The 17,537-nt window shown below is 39.8% G+C and overlaps 1 protein-coding gene across 2 annotated transcripts in view; it reads left to right on the forward strand.

Annotated features, from left to right (window-relative positions):
* The window catches only part of LOC128690860 (UNC93-like protein MFSD11), a 184,683-nt gene that overhangs the window by 31,660 nt on the left and 135,486 nt on the right, over positions 1–17,537 (forward strand). Inside the window, exon 1 of one of the 2 annotated variants that reach the window (XM_070088274.1) lies at positions 11,787–12,190. The exons of the other annotated variant lie outside the window; for it this stretch is intronic. Coding sequence (XP_069944375.1) covers positions 11,912–12,190 — 279 coding nt within the window. The 5' untranslated portion in view covers positions 11,787–11,911. Of the gene's footprint in view, positions 1–11,786; positions 12,191–17,537 lie in introns of those variants that run through there. 2 annotated transcript variants of the gene reach the window in all.

Consider the following 17,537-nt stretch of genomic DNA (forward strand, 5'->3'; position numbering starts at 1 on the left):
GTGGGAGAGGGGCTTGGACTTCCAGCAAGCGTGCATGAGCGTGTTAGATAGGAGTGAATGGAGATGAATGATACTTGGGACCTGACGATCTGTTGGAGTGTGAGCAGGGTAATATTTAGTGAAGGGATTCAGGGAAACCGGTTATTTTCATATAGTCGGACTTGAGTCCTGGAAATGGGAAGTACAATGCCTGCACTTTAAAGGAGGGGTTTGGGATATTGGCAGTTTGGAGGGATATGTTGTGTATCTTTATACGTATATGCTTCTAAACTGTTGTATTCTGAGCACCTCTGCAAAAAGTGATACTGTGTGAGTGTGGTGAAAGTGTTGAATGATGATGAAAGTATTTTCTTTTTGGGGATTTTCTTTCTTTTTTGGGTCACCCTGCCTCGGTGGGAGACGGCCGACTTGTTGAAAAAAAAAAAAAAAAAATTTGTACCACTGAATTAAATCGAATAAACATCTATCTTATCAAGCTACCAGAGCTGTCAATTCCACCACACTGTCAAGCAAGATAAGATAAACTTTATTTAGGTTAAACACAAATGTTTTTGCAGACAGTGCTTTTAAATTCTACAGAGGATGAATTAGGCATATGCCAGTTCTTGGGATGTTGAAAAATTATGAATTTTAGACATTTTAACTCAGTTTAGCTAAAAAAAATATGATTAAATTCTGTTGGGATCCCTTGTGTTTGTACTTGTATGTTATTGAGGCACATATACATGCTGTATTTATTGTACCGTAGATAATACTGTCTGTAACAACTTTTAACAGTACAAGATATAAGAAATTCAAATCAGATGAATGTTATATTGACTTTCCCAGCATATGTTAATATAAAAATCCACTTTAATCCCATTTCTGTTGCAGTGTTAATTAGTTACTGTAATGTTGCTGACCGTGATGTGATTATAGTAGGTAACCCAGTTCAGTTTTTTTTAGCTGTACATAAGAAATAATTGATTATGAGCATTACTGAATGTTTAGTTTGCTTTTGTGTCGCATTCATGGCCTTAATGCTGATGAAGGGCTTTTGACCCAGAAAACTGATGGAACCCTCCCCTTCCTGAAAGCAAATCTGATTACCTCTCATTCCCCAGGTGTAAAACCCACATGGGTTTAGTGCTTCACCATGGATATAAAGTAATAATTCTCTTGAATGGTCACCAGAAAATGAACCACTTCTTCTACAATAACAACAGTTTTAGAAATGATTGATATGTACATACATAGCTCTCACATCCATTGTCCAGAGTATAATGAAACTAAAATTGTAAAATATGGGTTTTCATAATACAGTGGTCCCTCATTGTTCGTAATTAATCCGTTCCTGGAGCCGTTACTATAAACGAAATTTACGATTTACGAATCAATTTTCCCCATAAGAAATAATGTAAATACAATTAATCTGTTCCTGAAGTATTAAAACAAAAATTTTTTTAACATGAAATATGCATGTAGTACATAAACAATACAATGGGAAATGATGAATGAAACATTAACAGCATAACTTACCTTTATTGGAGATTCTTCTTAGAGATTCTTCTTCTAGTGATACCAGTGAATAGCAGAATACAGTGTTGTAGTAGCAACTAACCAGTATTATAATGGTACTTAGTGGAGTGGAGTGACTTTCATTAGTTTCTTTTCTTGAAATACGAGACGTTACTGTGAATTTCATATAACCTGTAGTTACCAGCGGTCGCAATATACACAACGAGAAGCAATTATTACTACAGAAAAAGCGTCCTTCCTCCAAAATTTGCACCAGTCAACTATAGTGATAATATAGCATTTATTGTGGTGGAGACGGAAAAAAAAAAAAAAAAATAGAAAAGCCAGATACAGCGATTGATAAACAAGGAGGTGACCGTTCGTCATTGTAGGAGCTGCCAGATATCACCGGCTCTTCAACACGCAAGTTATACTTTTGTATCAGTCAAATCACATATTACTCGGGTAGATAATTTCCAGTAGATCCTTCATGTGTTAGCTCAAATCACCAACCAGTATGTTTTAAATAAGTGACCCACTGATCAGAGCAGATCGACTGGTCCGGACCCTTGACTGGTCCGAACCCTTGACTGGTCCGAACCCGGGACTGGTTTCAAACAGTTTCGTTGGACAATAAAGCAGACTGTAAACGGATGGGGTTGTAGGCGCCCTTATAAACACAAACATTAAAAATCAGGAACGTGACGGTAAGCTGTCCAATATACAAAAAGAGTTAGAAACAGAAATACAAATAGCTAGAGCTTCATTTAAGGTTATTAATATAATATTCAAGAGGTTGCTAGTAGAATTGCAGTAAATCAACCATTCAAATCATTATGAAGCTGTGTGTAGTCTGTGGTCAGTCAAACAAACGGGCTTCCACATGGATAAATTGTCATTTTTGTGGAAATTGGTGTCACGCCCCTTGTGCAGATATCCCAGAACTAGCTACAAGCAGTATTAAAACAGAGAAGTGTTTCTGGGTATGCCCAAATGAGGAAAATCTGTGGACTAAAATCACAAGGGTATTAAAAGAGGACAACATCAAAGCTGCTTTCATAGAAAACCTGGAAGCTTTCTACAACAGATGGGAACATAAAAAGTCTGGGCTGAATGGTACTGCCCTTGATACTGGCCATGTAGTCACAAACTGTAAGGCTGGAGGTGATGTCCTGGGAGACACTAATAGTAAAGCTGGAGGTGCTGTCCTGGGAGACAGTAATGGTGAAGCTGGAGGTGCTGTCCTGGGAGACAGAAATGGTGAAGCTGGAGATACTGTCCTGGGAGACAGTAATGGTGAAGCTGGAGATTTTGTCCAGGTAGTCGGGAATTATACGCAGGAAGGAATACATATAAATGACCTCATAGGGGACAGGAGCCATAGTAGGGAAACAAGTGTAGTCAAAGATAAGATAAAACCAATATTGCAAACTAGAAATACCGCAGGAAATAGCAAACAAGAGGACTCCAATAGCAATAGTGAGGATAAATTACCAAAAACAACTGGTGGGAGCTCCATTGTTGGTGCTAGGGAGGATAGAAGTAAGACAGGGAAACATGCACCAACAGGGAATACAGTCACAGAAACCCAAGGCAAGCGGAAACCAAGCCTGTGCACATACTATGCACTTGGTATCTGCTGGCATGGGAAATCTGGAAAAAACAGATGGGACGTGCAACTATGACCACCCTAGAAAATGCCATGCCCATATGACAACAGGAAAATGCAAACTCCCTTCCTGTAAGCTTTTTCACCCTGAAATGTGTACCTCTTCAGTACAGGAAAGACTGTGCTATAACTTAAATTGCCAGGCATACCATCTAAAGGGGACAAAAAGATACAAAACATCCAGGCCATGGGAAAACCTGGGTAGCCACAGCCACTCAAGAGGGAGAGGTTTTTTAGTGCCAGGAAGGAAAAAAAACTGGCAGGAAATGGCAGAAATCGTACACCAAATCCAGTCATTCCTGGAGTGGAACCACAGTCGATGGCCTCCACTCCAAACCAACAGATACAGATACTAATGCCGGAAAAAAAATCCCCCCCCAGTACCAACAATACCACCAGTCCGATAACATTCTTCTTTGCAAATATACAGGGTCTAAAGCCAGCAACAAACAACAAAATACCTTTCATCCGTGGACTGCTTGCAGAGGCAAAGGCAATGTTCGCGGCTTTCACTGAGACCCACATAAAGGATCACTTGGACAATGAAATATGGATCCCAGGTTACAACCTATACAGATGTGACAGAGTGAACAGGCAAAAGGGGGGGGTTGGCCTGTACATTGCAGAGTCACTTGTTTGCACAGAACTGCTTAAGGGGCACGTCCCTGAATTTGGCCAACTCTTTTATTTTTCAACCAATTTTTTTTATTTTTGGTGTACATTTAGAGGTTCATATGTAGAAGAATGTGACAAAGTTTCAGTATGATTGGCCAACAAACAACAGAGAAAAAAAATATTTCAGTGACTTCATATATGGCAGCAAGGTATGACAAAATGGCACTTCGAGTGGCACTTCCGACAATCCCAACCGTTAGAATACATCTGACACTAATTCGGGATGCACATGTTTCATCTAATATATCTTATTATCATGGAAAAAAAAAATACATTTGATAGACTTTTTTGCATTCACCAAAATATCTGCCTTTTACCTCCCACAAAATCAAAAATATTTGATAGTGGACCCCCGGTTAACGATATTTTTTCACTCCAGAAGTATGTTCAGGTGCCAGTACTGACCGAATTTGTTCCCATAAGGAATATTGTGAAGTAGATTAGTCCATTTCAGACCCCCAAACATACACGTACAAACTCACTCACATAAATACACTTACATAATTGGTCGCATTCGGAGGTAATCGTTATGCGGGGGTCCACTGTATTCCAAAAAAAGAAGCATCAGATTTTCAAACACACCTTGTTTTATATTGTCAGTGAAAATCATTTCAATACAATCATTAATAATGGTGTACTTTAGCGAAATAAGTGAAAAAGTTACTTCCGAGATATAGGCCTAGAAAACGTCGGCAGGCCTACCGTCTCAAAAAAATTTTTTTTTGCGCGGAAATCGGGTTTTTTTTGGTGTATTTCTTAGTAAACTGATGTTCTAGTGCAGTTATCCTCTTCAAAACACCGTTTTCTATCACTCACAGACCAAACAATAGAACAAGGAGACCAGGAGTAACACATTTATATCGAAATATTGCTGGTGGACTCTCGCTATATTATGGCCTATTTTATTCAGTCTAGAGTATATAACATGTTTGTTTGTTATTTATAGTGTTTATTATATCATATTAGATCAATTCTGATAGATAAATAAGCCGTATAGTTGATATATAAGCTGATATAAACGTAATAATGAAGTGATTTCACCTGGCACCATCTGGAGGGGGAGTACTGCCGAGTGTTCTCAGATGGCTCCCTATTGGCTGGCACTCTACTGATAAGCTCCACCTACTCTTATATGATGCCAAATAATCAATTATTATATTAGAAAGAATAATGCAAAGAAAAAGAAATAAAAAACAAGGAAAAAATTCCAAAAAATACTTGGGTTGAGAACAGACGCGCTACCTACATCGTCGTTACCATACCTGATATAAATGACTATAATTTCTTGTAGAAACGTCTTAGAACATTGATTCTTGTACCATTGTGTTGCCAAAGAGTGCCTCAAATGATTTTTGGTTGAGCGTAGTGGAAGTTTTAGCAGTAAAGGTCGAGAACCAAAACCTAGTCATTGTGGTAGTCTACAAGCCTCCGGATGCAACATCCCAGCAATTCCAGGAACAGCTGTTAAAAATTGACCACTGTCTGGAAAATCTTCCAGCTCCTGCACCCAACATCTTGCTCCTGGGGGATTTCAACTTAAGGCACCTAAAATGGAGGAATATAGCAAATAATATTGTTGCAGTAATAACACCAGGAGGCAGCTCTGATGAAAACTCACACTCACACGAGCTTTTAAATCTCTGCACAAAATTCAATTTAAACCAGCAAATAATAGAGCCTACTAGACTGGAGAATACACTAGACCTCATATTCACTAACAATGATGATCTGATAAGAAATGTCACCATATCAAAAACAATATACTCAGATCACAACATAATTGAGGTTCAGACATGTATGCGAGGAGCCCCAGACCGACAAAATGAGACTAGTCACGAGGGAGCATTCACCAAATTCAACTTCAATAACAAAAACATAAAGAGGGACCAAGTAAACCAAGTCCTAACCGATATAAGCTGGGAAGATATACTAAGCAACACAGACCCAAACTTATGCCTAGAACAGATTAACTCGGTGGCACTCGATGTATGCACAAGGCTTATTCCTCTAAGAAAAAGGAGGAGTAGATGTAAAATAGAAAGAGACAGGCGCTCCCTTTACAGGCGACGGAAAAGAATAACAGAGCGGCTAAAAGAGGTCAATATATCTGAAATGCGCAGGGAGACACTGGTCAGAGAAATAGCAAGCATCGAACTTAAGCTAAAAGAATCCTTTAGGAGTCAGGAATCGCGGGAAGAACTAAAAGCTATAAATGAAATCGAAAGAAACCCAAAGTATTTCTTCTCCGATGCCAAATCAAAATCGAGAACAACGCCCAGTATTGGGCCCCTACTTAAACAAGATGGGTCCTACACAGATGACAGCAAGGAAATGAGTGAGCTACTCAAGTCCCAATATGACTCAGTTTTTAGCAAGCCGCTAACCAGACTGAGAGTCGAAGATCAAAATGAATTTTTTATGAGAGAGCCACAAAATTTGATTAACACAAGCCTATCCGATGTTATCCTGACACCAAATGACTTCGAACAGGCGATAAATGACATGCCCATGCACTCTGCCCCAGGGCCAGACTCATGGAACTCTGTGTTCATCAAGAACTGCAAGAAGCCCCTATCACGAGCCTTTTCCATCCTATGGAGAGGGAGCATGGACACGGGGGTCGTCCCTCAGTTACTAAAAACAACAGACATAGCCCCACTCCACAAAGGGGGCAGTAAAGCAACAGCAAAGAACTACAGACCAATAGCACTAACATCCCATATCATAAAAATCTTTGAAAGGGTCCTAAGAAGCAAGATCACCACCCATCTAGAAACCCATCAGTTACACAACCCAGGGCAACATGGGTTCAGAACAGGTCGCTCCTGTCTGTCTCGACTACTGGATCACTACGACAAGGTCCTAAATGCACTAGAAGACAAAAAGAATGCAGATGTAATATATACAGACTTTGCAAAAGCCTTCGACAAGTGTGACCATGGCGTAATAGCGCACAAAATGCGCGCTAAAGGAATAACAGGAAAAGTCGGTCGATGGATCTATAATTTCCTCACTAACAGAACACAGAGAGTAGTCGTCAACAGAGTAAAGTCCGAGGCAGCTACTGTGAAAAGCTCTGTTCCACAAGACACAGTACTAGCTCCCATCTTGTTCCTCATCCTCATATCCGACATAGACAAGGATGTCAGCCACAGCACCGTGTCTTCCTTTGCAGATGACACCCGAATCTGCATGACAGTGTCTTCCATTGCAGACACTGCAAGGCTCCAGGCGGACATCAACCAAATCTTTCAGTGGGCTGCAGAAAACAATATGAAGTTCAACGATGAGAAATTTCAATTACTCAGATATGGTAAACATGAGGAAATTAAATCTTCATCAGAGTACAAAACAAATTCTGGTCACAAAATAGAGCGAAACACCAACGTCAAAGACCTGGGAGTGATTATGTCGGAGGATCTCACCTTCAAGGACCATAACATTGTATCAATCGCATCTGCTAGAAAAATGACAGGATGGATAATGAGAACCTTCAAAACTAGGGAGGCCAAGCCCATGATGACACTCTTCAGGTCACTTGTTCTATCTAGGCTGGAATATTGCTGCACTCTAACAGCACCTTTCAAGGCAGGTGAAATTGCCGACCTAGAAAATGTACAGAGAACTTTCACGGCGCGCATAACGGAGATAAAACACCTCAATTACTGGGAGCGCTTGAGGTTTCTAAACCTGTATTCCCTGGAACGCAGGAGGGAGAGATACATGATTATATACACCTGGAAAATCCTAGAGGGACTAGTACCGAACTTGCACACGAAAATCACTCACTACGAAAGCAAAAGACTTGGCAGACGATGCACCATCCCCCCAATGAAAAGCAGGGGTGTCACTAGCACGTTAAGAGACCATACAATAAGTGTCAGGGGCCCGAGACTGTTCAACTGCCTCCCAGCACACATAAGGGGGATTACCAACAGACCCCTGGCAGTCTTCAAGCTGGCACTGGACAAGCACCTAAAGTCAGTTCCTGATCAGCCGGGCTGTGGCTCGTACGTTGGTTTGCGTGCAGCCAGCAGCAACAGCCTGGTTGATCAGGCGCTGATCCACCAGGAGGCCTGGTCACAGACCGGGCCGCGGGGGCGTTGACCCCCGAAACTCTCTCCAGGTAAACTCCAGGTATGGGAGACTGGAGGAGGAGAGAGAGTGGATTGTTTATAGTTTGGAAGGGGAATCCCCTTCCATCAACACCTCAGGTACCATTTGCTTTTCTGGGGTTGCTTCTCTTCTCTGTTTCTTAATGCCACTAGGACCACCTTGAGAGTCACTGGAGTCCTGTCTCACAAAATAACTGTGGAGAGAGCTCTGTTTCTGGCGTCTCTTTAACACTTCCCTAAAATGGCCCAAGACTGTACATGTTGCCAACCTGGCTTGCAACAACCTTGTTAGGGTGATGTTTCTCCATAAAGCTTTCCATCTTACCCCACATAGTAAAAATCTCTTTAATTTCTGAAGAAGGCTCCTTCTTCCATCTCTCTTCCTCCTCCTCTGCAGCAAGATTCTGAGCTGCGATGTGTTGCTCTTCCTGCTGAAGCTCTTGCAGCTCCTCAGTAGTGAGCTCTTCATTGTGGTCTTCCACCAATTCTTCCACATCCTCCAAACTCACATCCAACCCCATGGAACTCCCCAGTGCCACAATTGATTTTACAACAGACATAGGCTCATTAGGGTCAGTCCCAAATTCTTCAAAATCCCTCTTGTCGACACAATCTGGCCACAATTTTCTCCAGGCAGAGTTCAAGGTCCTGGTAGTCACTCCCTCCCAAGCCATACCTATAAGGGTTATGCAATGGAGGATGCTGAAGTGTTCTCTCCAAAATTCCCTTAGGGTCAAGTGAGTGTCTGTGGTCACAGTCAAGCACCTGTGAAACATTGCTTTTGTGTAGAGTTTTTTAAAGTTTGCAATAACCTGCTGGTCCATGGGTTGGAGGAGAGGAGTGGTATTCGGGGGCAAGAACTTTACTGTGATGAACCCAAACTCCTCGAAAATTAGGTCATCCAAGTTTGGAGGATGAGCAGGTGCATTGTCCATTACTAGCAGGCACTTGAGATCCAATTTCTTTTCCAGGAGATACTCCTTCACACTAGGGCCAAACACTTCATTGAACCACTCGACAAAAATTTCCCTCGTGACCCATGCCTTACTATTAGATTTCCAAAACACACACAATTTACTCTTCATAACATTGTTTTTCCTGAACACTCTGGGATTTTCAGAATGGTACACTAGTAATGGCTTCACTTTGAAATCCCCACTAGCATTAGCACAGAACATTAGCTTCAGCCTGTCTTTCATAGGCTTGTGTCCTGGCATTGCCTTTTCCTCTTGTGTAATGAAGGTCCTCTTTGGCATTTTCTTCCAAAAGCGGCCTGTTTCGTCACAATTGAACACTTGTTCAGGTTTCAGCCCTTCAGCCTCTATGTACTCCTGGAATTCATGCACATATTTTTCAGCCGCCTTGTGGTCCGAACTGGCAGCCTCACCATGCCTTACCACACTGTGTATGCCAGTACGGTTCTTAAATCTCTCAAACCAGCCTTTACTGGCCTTAAATTCACTCACTTCACCACTATTTGCAGGCAATTTCTTTACCAAATCTTCATGCAACTGCCTAACCCTTTCACAAATAAACGAAGTCATAAGAGTATCTCCTGTTAATTGTTTCTCATTTATCCACACCAATAATAACTTCTCAGCCTCTTCCAGTACTGGTGATCTCATTTTTGTCAGCATAGTTACTCCCTTTGCAACAACAGCATCCTTTATTTCATTTTTCTTGGCCACTATGGAACATAAGGTTGTGTAGGGTTTCTTATACATCCTGGACAGTTCGGCCACACTTGTACCACTTTCATATTGTTCAATGGTGGTTTTCTTAAATTCAATCGTATTTCTCACCTTCTTTACCACAGGCTTGGCACTAGGAGCTTACTTTGGAGCCATGGTAGCTTATTTAGTACTTGCAAGCACTAAAATAAATGGAATATTATGAAATATTTCGCTGGAGCACGTGAGGGGACCTTCGCTCACTGGTAAACAATGCCAGACTGGCTGCCGCCCTGGCTCACGCCGTGGGTACACGTCCCGGACGAACTACGACTCGCGAGTCAACCTATGAAAAGCGAGTCCATGTTTATACGAAAATACCTCTATGATTGGCGAATTTTACGATTGCCGGGAACTACGAAAAACGGGGGACCACTGTATTTAGCCAATACTATACAGTGCTAGTCACGGCATTATGCCGGGTGAGCGCCCTGGCATAATGCCATGACGAAAATCAAAGGCCTACCATACAGGGGGGTCTTTTTTTATCAGTACATTATGCCAGGTAGTAGCCGTTAGCATGACATCACGGCCTGATGCCACACTCCACAGTGACTCCTCAGTGCTCACGTGGCTGCCATGGCAAGAGGAAGTGTTGCACTTTTGTCTCTCATCCGCTCCATCTTTTGTCCGGTATTCCCTTTGGTTTTGGGGCTATACATGTTTGATGTCTTGAACACCTGAAACTATAGCTCAAATCATAGGACTTCACAAAGCTGGGCACCAGACGAAACAAATAGTGGGGAATGTTGGTGTGTGTGAGCGTTCAATGAGGAACTGGGTGCAGCATTTCAAGGCTGGTGGTGGTGTCGAATTACCATCTGCCAAACCTTGGCCTGGCCCCTCAAAGAAGACATCTGTTCGTACCTTAACTGTGTTAAAGAAGTGGTTAGAGAGTACACCTAAAATAACTGCTAGAGAATTGCAAGAAAAGAACCTACATCTTCTCTCAGAGGTGTCTGTGAGAACTATTAACAGATGTGTGTCAGGACTGAGCTACAATAGTCTCCACCAGGTTAAGGAACCGATCCTCTCCAAGCCACAGAAGAAATGTAGGCTGGAGTATGCAAAGAAATATCTTCACTGGAATCCTCAACAGTGTTCTGAAGTACTTTGGAGTGATGAAGCAACCTTCACTGTCACCTGTAACCATGGAGGTAGTGACCTGCTAGACCCACGCTACACCTGTGGGACCACTAAACACCCAGACTTGCTCGTGGTTTAGGGGTGTTGCAGTGCTCAGAGTGTTGGTGAACTCATTGTGCTTCCCAAAAACCAGTATGTGAACCAGTATAATTACCTGGAGTTATTGTGTGACAATTTACCTGAGGCATTTGACAAGTGTGGGGCTACAGTTTTTATGCAGGACAGTGCACCATGTCATACCGGCAAATCAGTAGTTGAGTGGCTTAAGGACTGTCAAGTGAGGTTCTTTAATGACTTGGCCTCTGGTCAATAGTGAAACGAAGTTTACTGGGCAAGGATATCAGTTCCATCCCGCAGCTGGAGGCTGCTCTACATGAGGCATGGAATAATATACCTCCCCAAACCCTCAAGAATTTGTGTGAGAATCTTCCTACATGACTGAGGGACGTGATTAAGTGTAAAGGATGGAGCACCAAGTATTAAAACCTCAGTAAGTATGCAAATATATATATATTATAATCTTTCATGGTATGTGTTTGTGTTGTGGTACGTGTGTGGGGGAGGGGTGGCATAATGCCGTGACTAGCACTGTACACGTATATGTTAGTTATTGATTACATATTTTATAAATTAATTTTTTAACTAGGGCTGTATATAAATTTTTAGTTTGTAAAATTACTACAATAATCATTGGTCAGTTGTAATATCTGCAGAACTAAATTTATCTATGTATACATTATTTTTTTATCATTACTAAAGCAAATCCGAACACTATTTGTTTAATCCAATATTTTAACTGGTTGAAATGAATATCTGTACCATAGATAATATCTTAGCAAGGTTATTCATATTGAACAGTTTAAGTTCAAATTCTCTACTTGACAAACCTTTTATAGAGAGTTGATAAAATATATTTAATTATATAATTACAATACTGATAAACAAATTTGACAGGAAAATAATCAACAGTGTTTGAATCTCATAAATAAGCAAAATAAACTAGAAAACTTGAAAAGTATGCATAGATAAGAAATAATCACTTTTTTGATATATATGGAACCATAGGTTTGAAACAAGAAATGAGTTTTCGAAAAAGAAAAAGTTTCACAGGTAACGTAGAAAGCATGGAGGATGCACGACCCTTGCTATGTGATGAGGCAGATGATGTGCATAATGAAAGTGTAACTCAATGTGTATCTGAACAGATAAGTGCTAACCAAGATGTAGAATCTGATAAATGTTCTCTTGGTGGGCAACAAAGTGCTTGGCAAGAGAAAAATACTTTTTGCAGCATATTAACAATGGGACTAGCCTTCACATTAATATTCACAGCCTTCAACACCAATGGAATTATGACGGTGAGTGTTACTAATTATGGTCTACACTATTTTTTGGTAGCATGCATGTTAGATTTCTTGCAGTGGCAAAAGCATATCATACATTACAGATATTGTAGTTAGTAAAAATTAATTTCATATGCTGTTGGAGTGTGAGCAAGGTAAGAGTTATAAAAGGATTTAGGAAAACTGGTTAGCTGAACTTGAGTCCTGGTAGGAAAAAGGTACAGTACCTGCATGCTGAAGAAGGGGTGGGGATGTTGCTGATCAAAAGGTCATCTGAATTGTGATGTCTACACATTCTGAAAAGACAGCTATTGAATAAGGACCTGGACCTGGAGACCTGGAGAGAGTTCCGGGGGTCAACGCCCCCACGGCCCGGTCTGTGACCAGGCCTCCTGGTGGATCAGAGCCTGATCAACCAGGCTGTTACTGCTGGCTGCACGCAATCCAACATACAAGCCACAGCCCGGCTGGTCAGGTACCGATTTTAGGTGCAGGGGTGATGGTGGTTAAGTTTCCTTTTTTTTGGGTCATCTTACATTAGTGTGAGATGGCCAATGTGGTAAAAAAAAAATTTTAATTTGATAGTTGACATTTTTCTTGTGCAATGTAGAGAACTGCGTTTTTTAATATACAGGACACGTCAATGCTTTAATATTATTGGTATTTATCTGATATAACCTTCTTTATAAACATATTTTATTGTGATGAAGAGTGCATGAGATGAATTAAGGGGTTAAAATAAAGAACTCTTTATGCTAGTAATGCTAGGGATTATTTTAGTTTTTTTTACTGCAAATAAATTACAATTGTACATTTCTCAGGGATGTTAAATCCTCCTAGACATACCTGACATTACATATTACTTGTTGATTTGTGTTTTAAATCTATGACGTTATTAAGTATTTAATGTATGAAGACTTGTAAATGAGAGCATATACAGGAGGGCCCAGGTTTACAGCTCTTTGCTATACAGCATTTTGCTAATACAGTATGGTGGTTTTTAGTTATACTCATTCTTCATTTATTAAATATATTCACCACCCACTATAAGCTAAGGACAAAAATATTTTAAAGTAAGTAATGTGTGTACTGTATACTATGCATTTTTTAGGCCTAGCTCTGTTGCTGAACCTAACCTGCTATATAAGTGGGGCCCTCCTGTACCAGTATACTATACTGTATATGATTTGTTGTTTCATACCTGTATATCAGTTATCATTTTTGTCTAATAAAATATTTTAAATTATTTAATTGTAATTGGCACAGAAATTACTTATAATTAAAGATCCTCATTTAATTTGGTTCCTGATGTATCAAGATAATTACTGAGATTAATGTACATAGCCTTCCAGATATAACATTCCAATTTTCAACCATTGTTTATTTTATATACTGTGTCATAACTTAAATAGTACACTGTGTGCAGATATATGTTAAACTTTGTACTAAAGCTAAAGAGCACAATACAGTACAGTGGAACACAATAAAGTCAACTTGATCAAGGGAGGGAGGCTGTCTAATGTCTTGATTTATCATAATGTAAAAGTCTTATGAAACTTTTAAACAAAAAACTCACAAGAAAAAAGTAAAATGCAAACCAAATAAAAGCGGTACTTCCTAATTCAAGTTATCCTTATTCTCTCTTAAAGAATATGTGTTCTGTATTATACAGTGTGCAAGCCATATGTTTGGTATGGCTGAGATGCAAAATGTCAAGAGTTTGTACCTGAAATTCCTTAAGAAATATAATTTTACATAGATTCTCATGTATATGATGGTATCATATCAGAGAGAACATATAATTCACTTTTGTCATCTTCAACTATGTAACTAATTAAGATAGCTCCTTCTATGACTTTTTTAACAGAAACTAATTGCACCAATTATGATGTAAATTTTACTTCACTTACCCTTGCCATCACTAACACCCTATTTTTGGGAATGTTCAAGAGTAAACAAATGACTTCACTGTCCATTCCAATATGCAGTCATGAATGGGTTGACATTATTTATACAATTATTACAATAATGCATAACAGTAAATCTTTTATTTTTTTATGTGAATAAAAATTACAGATTATTTATACAGTATTGTAATAATAATAATAATAATAACAATAACAATAATTATAATAAACAATGCCACACTGGCTGTACATGGAGTGGCCAGGCCTCTCAGGCCATGCGGACACGTTCAAGATGAATGACTTTAACTGAGTTCTTTGTCATTAACTGTGCCAATATTTTAACGCAAAAATGTGTTGTTATCTGATTTTTACGTTATCCGATGACATCGTTAACTGAGGGTCCACTGTACAAACATTCAGTAACCTTTAGTTAAACAAAGGATAAAACTTGAAAAATGGGAACAATAAGGTTGTATTTTTGTAAAAACACTATCAAGTATAAAGTAATAGGATGTAAAAGAAACTATAAAAGAAAATCTGAGTCAGAAACATCTTTCTCTTCTAGTTAAAAAAATCTGAAGTACATCCTTCGATAATACTAAAAAGAATTCAAAGCTAAAACTACAAAAAAGTAAAAAGCAATTAACACCTAAAACAACTTAATAAATAACCATTTTAAAAGAAATAAACTCAGGTACATAACCCTTCCTTTTCCAGATTAAATTATTGTTTACTTTATATTCTATACCATTTAAATTTATTAGGAGTTAAAATCGGTACATTTTACCAACTTCGACTCCAGTAACCCAAAAATTGCTTTGGAATCCAACTCCACAACCCTGGGTAATACATCAGGCAATTTTAAGAACACAAGAATGAAGGAACACTACAACAGGCCCACTGGCCCATGCGAGGCAGGTCCAAGTCTCCTACCGGCTTAAGCCAATGCACCCAACCTAGTCAGGTCAGGTCACATTGACTTAAGGGAGGAACACGGCAACCGACCTGGTAGCACAAGCTATCAGGTCCAACTCACACCCACCCACATCCACTCATGTATTTATCCAACCTATTTTTAAAGCTACACAACGTTCTGGCCTCTATAACTGTACTTGGGAATTTGTTCCATTCATCCACAACTCTATTACCAAACCAGTACTTTCCTATATCCTTCCTGAATCTGAATTTTTCCAACTTAAAACCATTGCTGCGAGTCCTGTCTAGGCTAGATATTTTCAGCACACTATTTACATCCCCTTTATTTATTCCTGTCTTCCATTTATACACCTCAATCATATTCCCCCTAATTCTACGTCTTTCTAGAGAGTGCAGATTCAGGGCCCTTAGTCTATCCTCATAGGGAAGGTTTCTGATACATGGGATCAACTTTGTCATCCTCCTTTGTACATTTTCCAGAGAATTTATATCCATCCTGTAATACGGTGACCAAAACTGTGCAGCATAATCTAAATGAGGCCTAACCAAGGATGTATAGAGTTGAAGAACAACCTGAGGACTCCTATTATTTATGCTTCTTGATATGAAGCCAAGGATTCTATTATCTTTATTGCGAACACTTATGCACTGTTGTCTTGGTTTCAGATTACTGCTAACCAGAACTCCTAAATCTTTTTCGCAATCCGTAATATTAAGATCTACATTATTTAGTTTATATGTGGCATGGTTATTGTCCTGTCCAACATTTAGAACTTTTTATTTGTCTATATTAAACTGCATCTGCCACTTCTCCAACCACTGCATCAGTCTATTCAAATCTTCCTGGAGTGCTCTAATGTCCTCGTCAGAATGAATTCGACGGCCTATTTTGGTGTCATCGGCAAACTTGCTGATGTCACTCTTTATGCCCTCATCTATGTCGTTTATGTAGATTATGAACAGCATGGGGCCCAACACTGACCCCTGTGGAACACTGCTCGTGACGCTTCCCCACTCTGATTTCTCCCCATTTATGCAAACTCTCTGCTGCCTATTTGTCAACCATGCCTCTATCCAGGAAAAAATTTCTCCTATTCCATGTGCCTTAATTTTCCTCAATAGTCTCTGATGTGGGAACCCTGTCAAAAGCCTTACTGAAGTCCATATACACAATATCATATTCATTACCATGATCTACCTCCTCAAATACCTTAGTGAAAAAAGTTAATAAATTCGTAAGGCAGGAATGCCCCTTTGTAAAACCATGCTGAAATTCATTGATTAAGTTATGCTTTTCAAGGTGGCTACGAACTGCCTCGGCAATTATTGATTCCATAAATTTTCCCACTATGGAGGTTAGGCTTATTGGTCTATAGTTCGAAGCTAAGGACCTGTCACCTGCTTTGAAAATAGGTATCACATTTGCCATTTTCCACTTATCTGGCACCATGCCAGTTTGTAGTGATATGTTGAAAAAAGATTAGCCAAAGGTTTGCTAAGCTCCTCTTTACATTCCTTTAGAACCCTTGCATACAGTTTAACAGGGCCTGGGGATTTGTTAGGTTTTAATTTATCTATTTGCCTAAGGACCATGTCACTTGTGACCCTAATCGTGCACAGTTTATTATCATCCTGTTCTACATAATTTATCATTTCTGGAATATCGCTGGTATCCTTCTGTGTAAAAAACTGAGAGGAAGTATGTGTTAAAAATTCTACACATTTCCTTATCACTGTCAGTGAGCTGACCCGAGGAACTTTTGAGTGGGCCTATCTTGTCCCTGATCTTACTTCTGTATACCTGAAAGAATCCTTTTGGGTTAGACTTCGATTCTTTGCAACTTTAACCTCAAAATCTCTTTTTGCTTTTCTAATTCCCTTTTTTATTTCTCTCTTTAACTGAATATATCGATTTCTTAATTGCCTCTCTCCTCTTTTCATTTGCCTATATATGCCTCTCTTTTGACCAGTCAGATATTTTAATCTATTGTTCATCCATTTAGGATCATTTTTGTTTGATCTGATTTCCCTATTTGGAACATAATTTGACTGAGCAGCTAGAACTATGCCCTGGAAAGCGTCATATTGGCAACCATCACCACCTACCTGACCCTTAGTCTGGTCATTCCAGTTCAGCCCACCTAAGTAATTTTTCAGTCCTATGAAATCAGCCAAGCGAAAGTCAGGGACGGAGATTTGATTGCCATTATTAGGGGAATTCCATGATATATTAAAACTGAGTGATTTGTGATCACTTTCCCCAAGCTTATCATTAACCTCAAGATTATTAATTCGTGTTTCCCTACTGGCAAGAACCAAGTCAAGGAGGTTATTTCCCCTGGAGTTTACCTGGACCTGGAGAGAGTTCCGGAGGTCAACGCCCCCGCGGCCCGGTCTGTGACCAGGCCTCCTGGTGGATCAGAGCCTGATCAACCAGGCTGTTGCTGCTGGCTGCACGCAAACCAACGTATGAGCCACATCCTGGCTGATCAGCAACTGACTTTAGGTGCTTGTCCAGT

Source organism: Cherax quadricarinatus, chromosome 24 (genome assembly GCF_038502225.1).
Source record: "Cherax quadricarinatus isolate ZL_2023a chromosome 24, ASM3850222v1, whole genome shotgun sequence".
Classification (NCBI taxonomy): Eukaryota; Metazoa; Arthropoda; class Malacostraca; order Decapoda; family Parastacidae; genus Cherax; species Cherax quadricarinatus.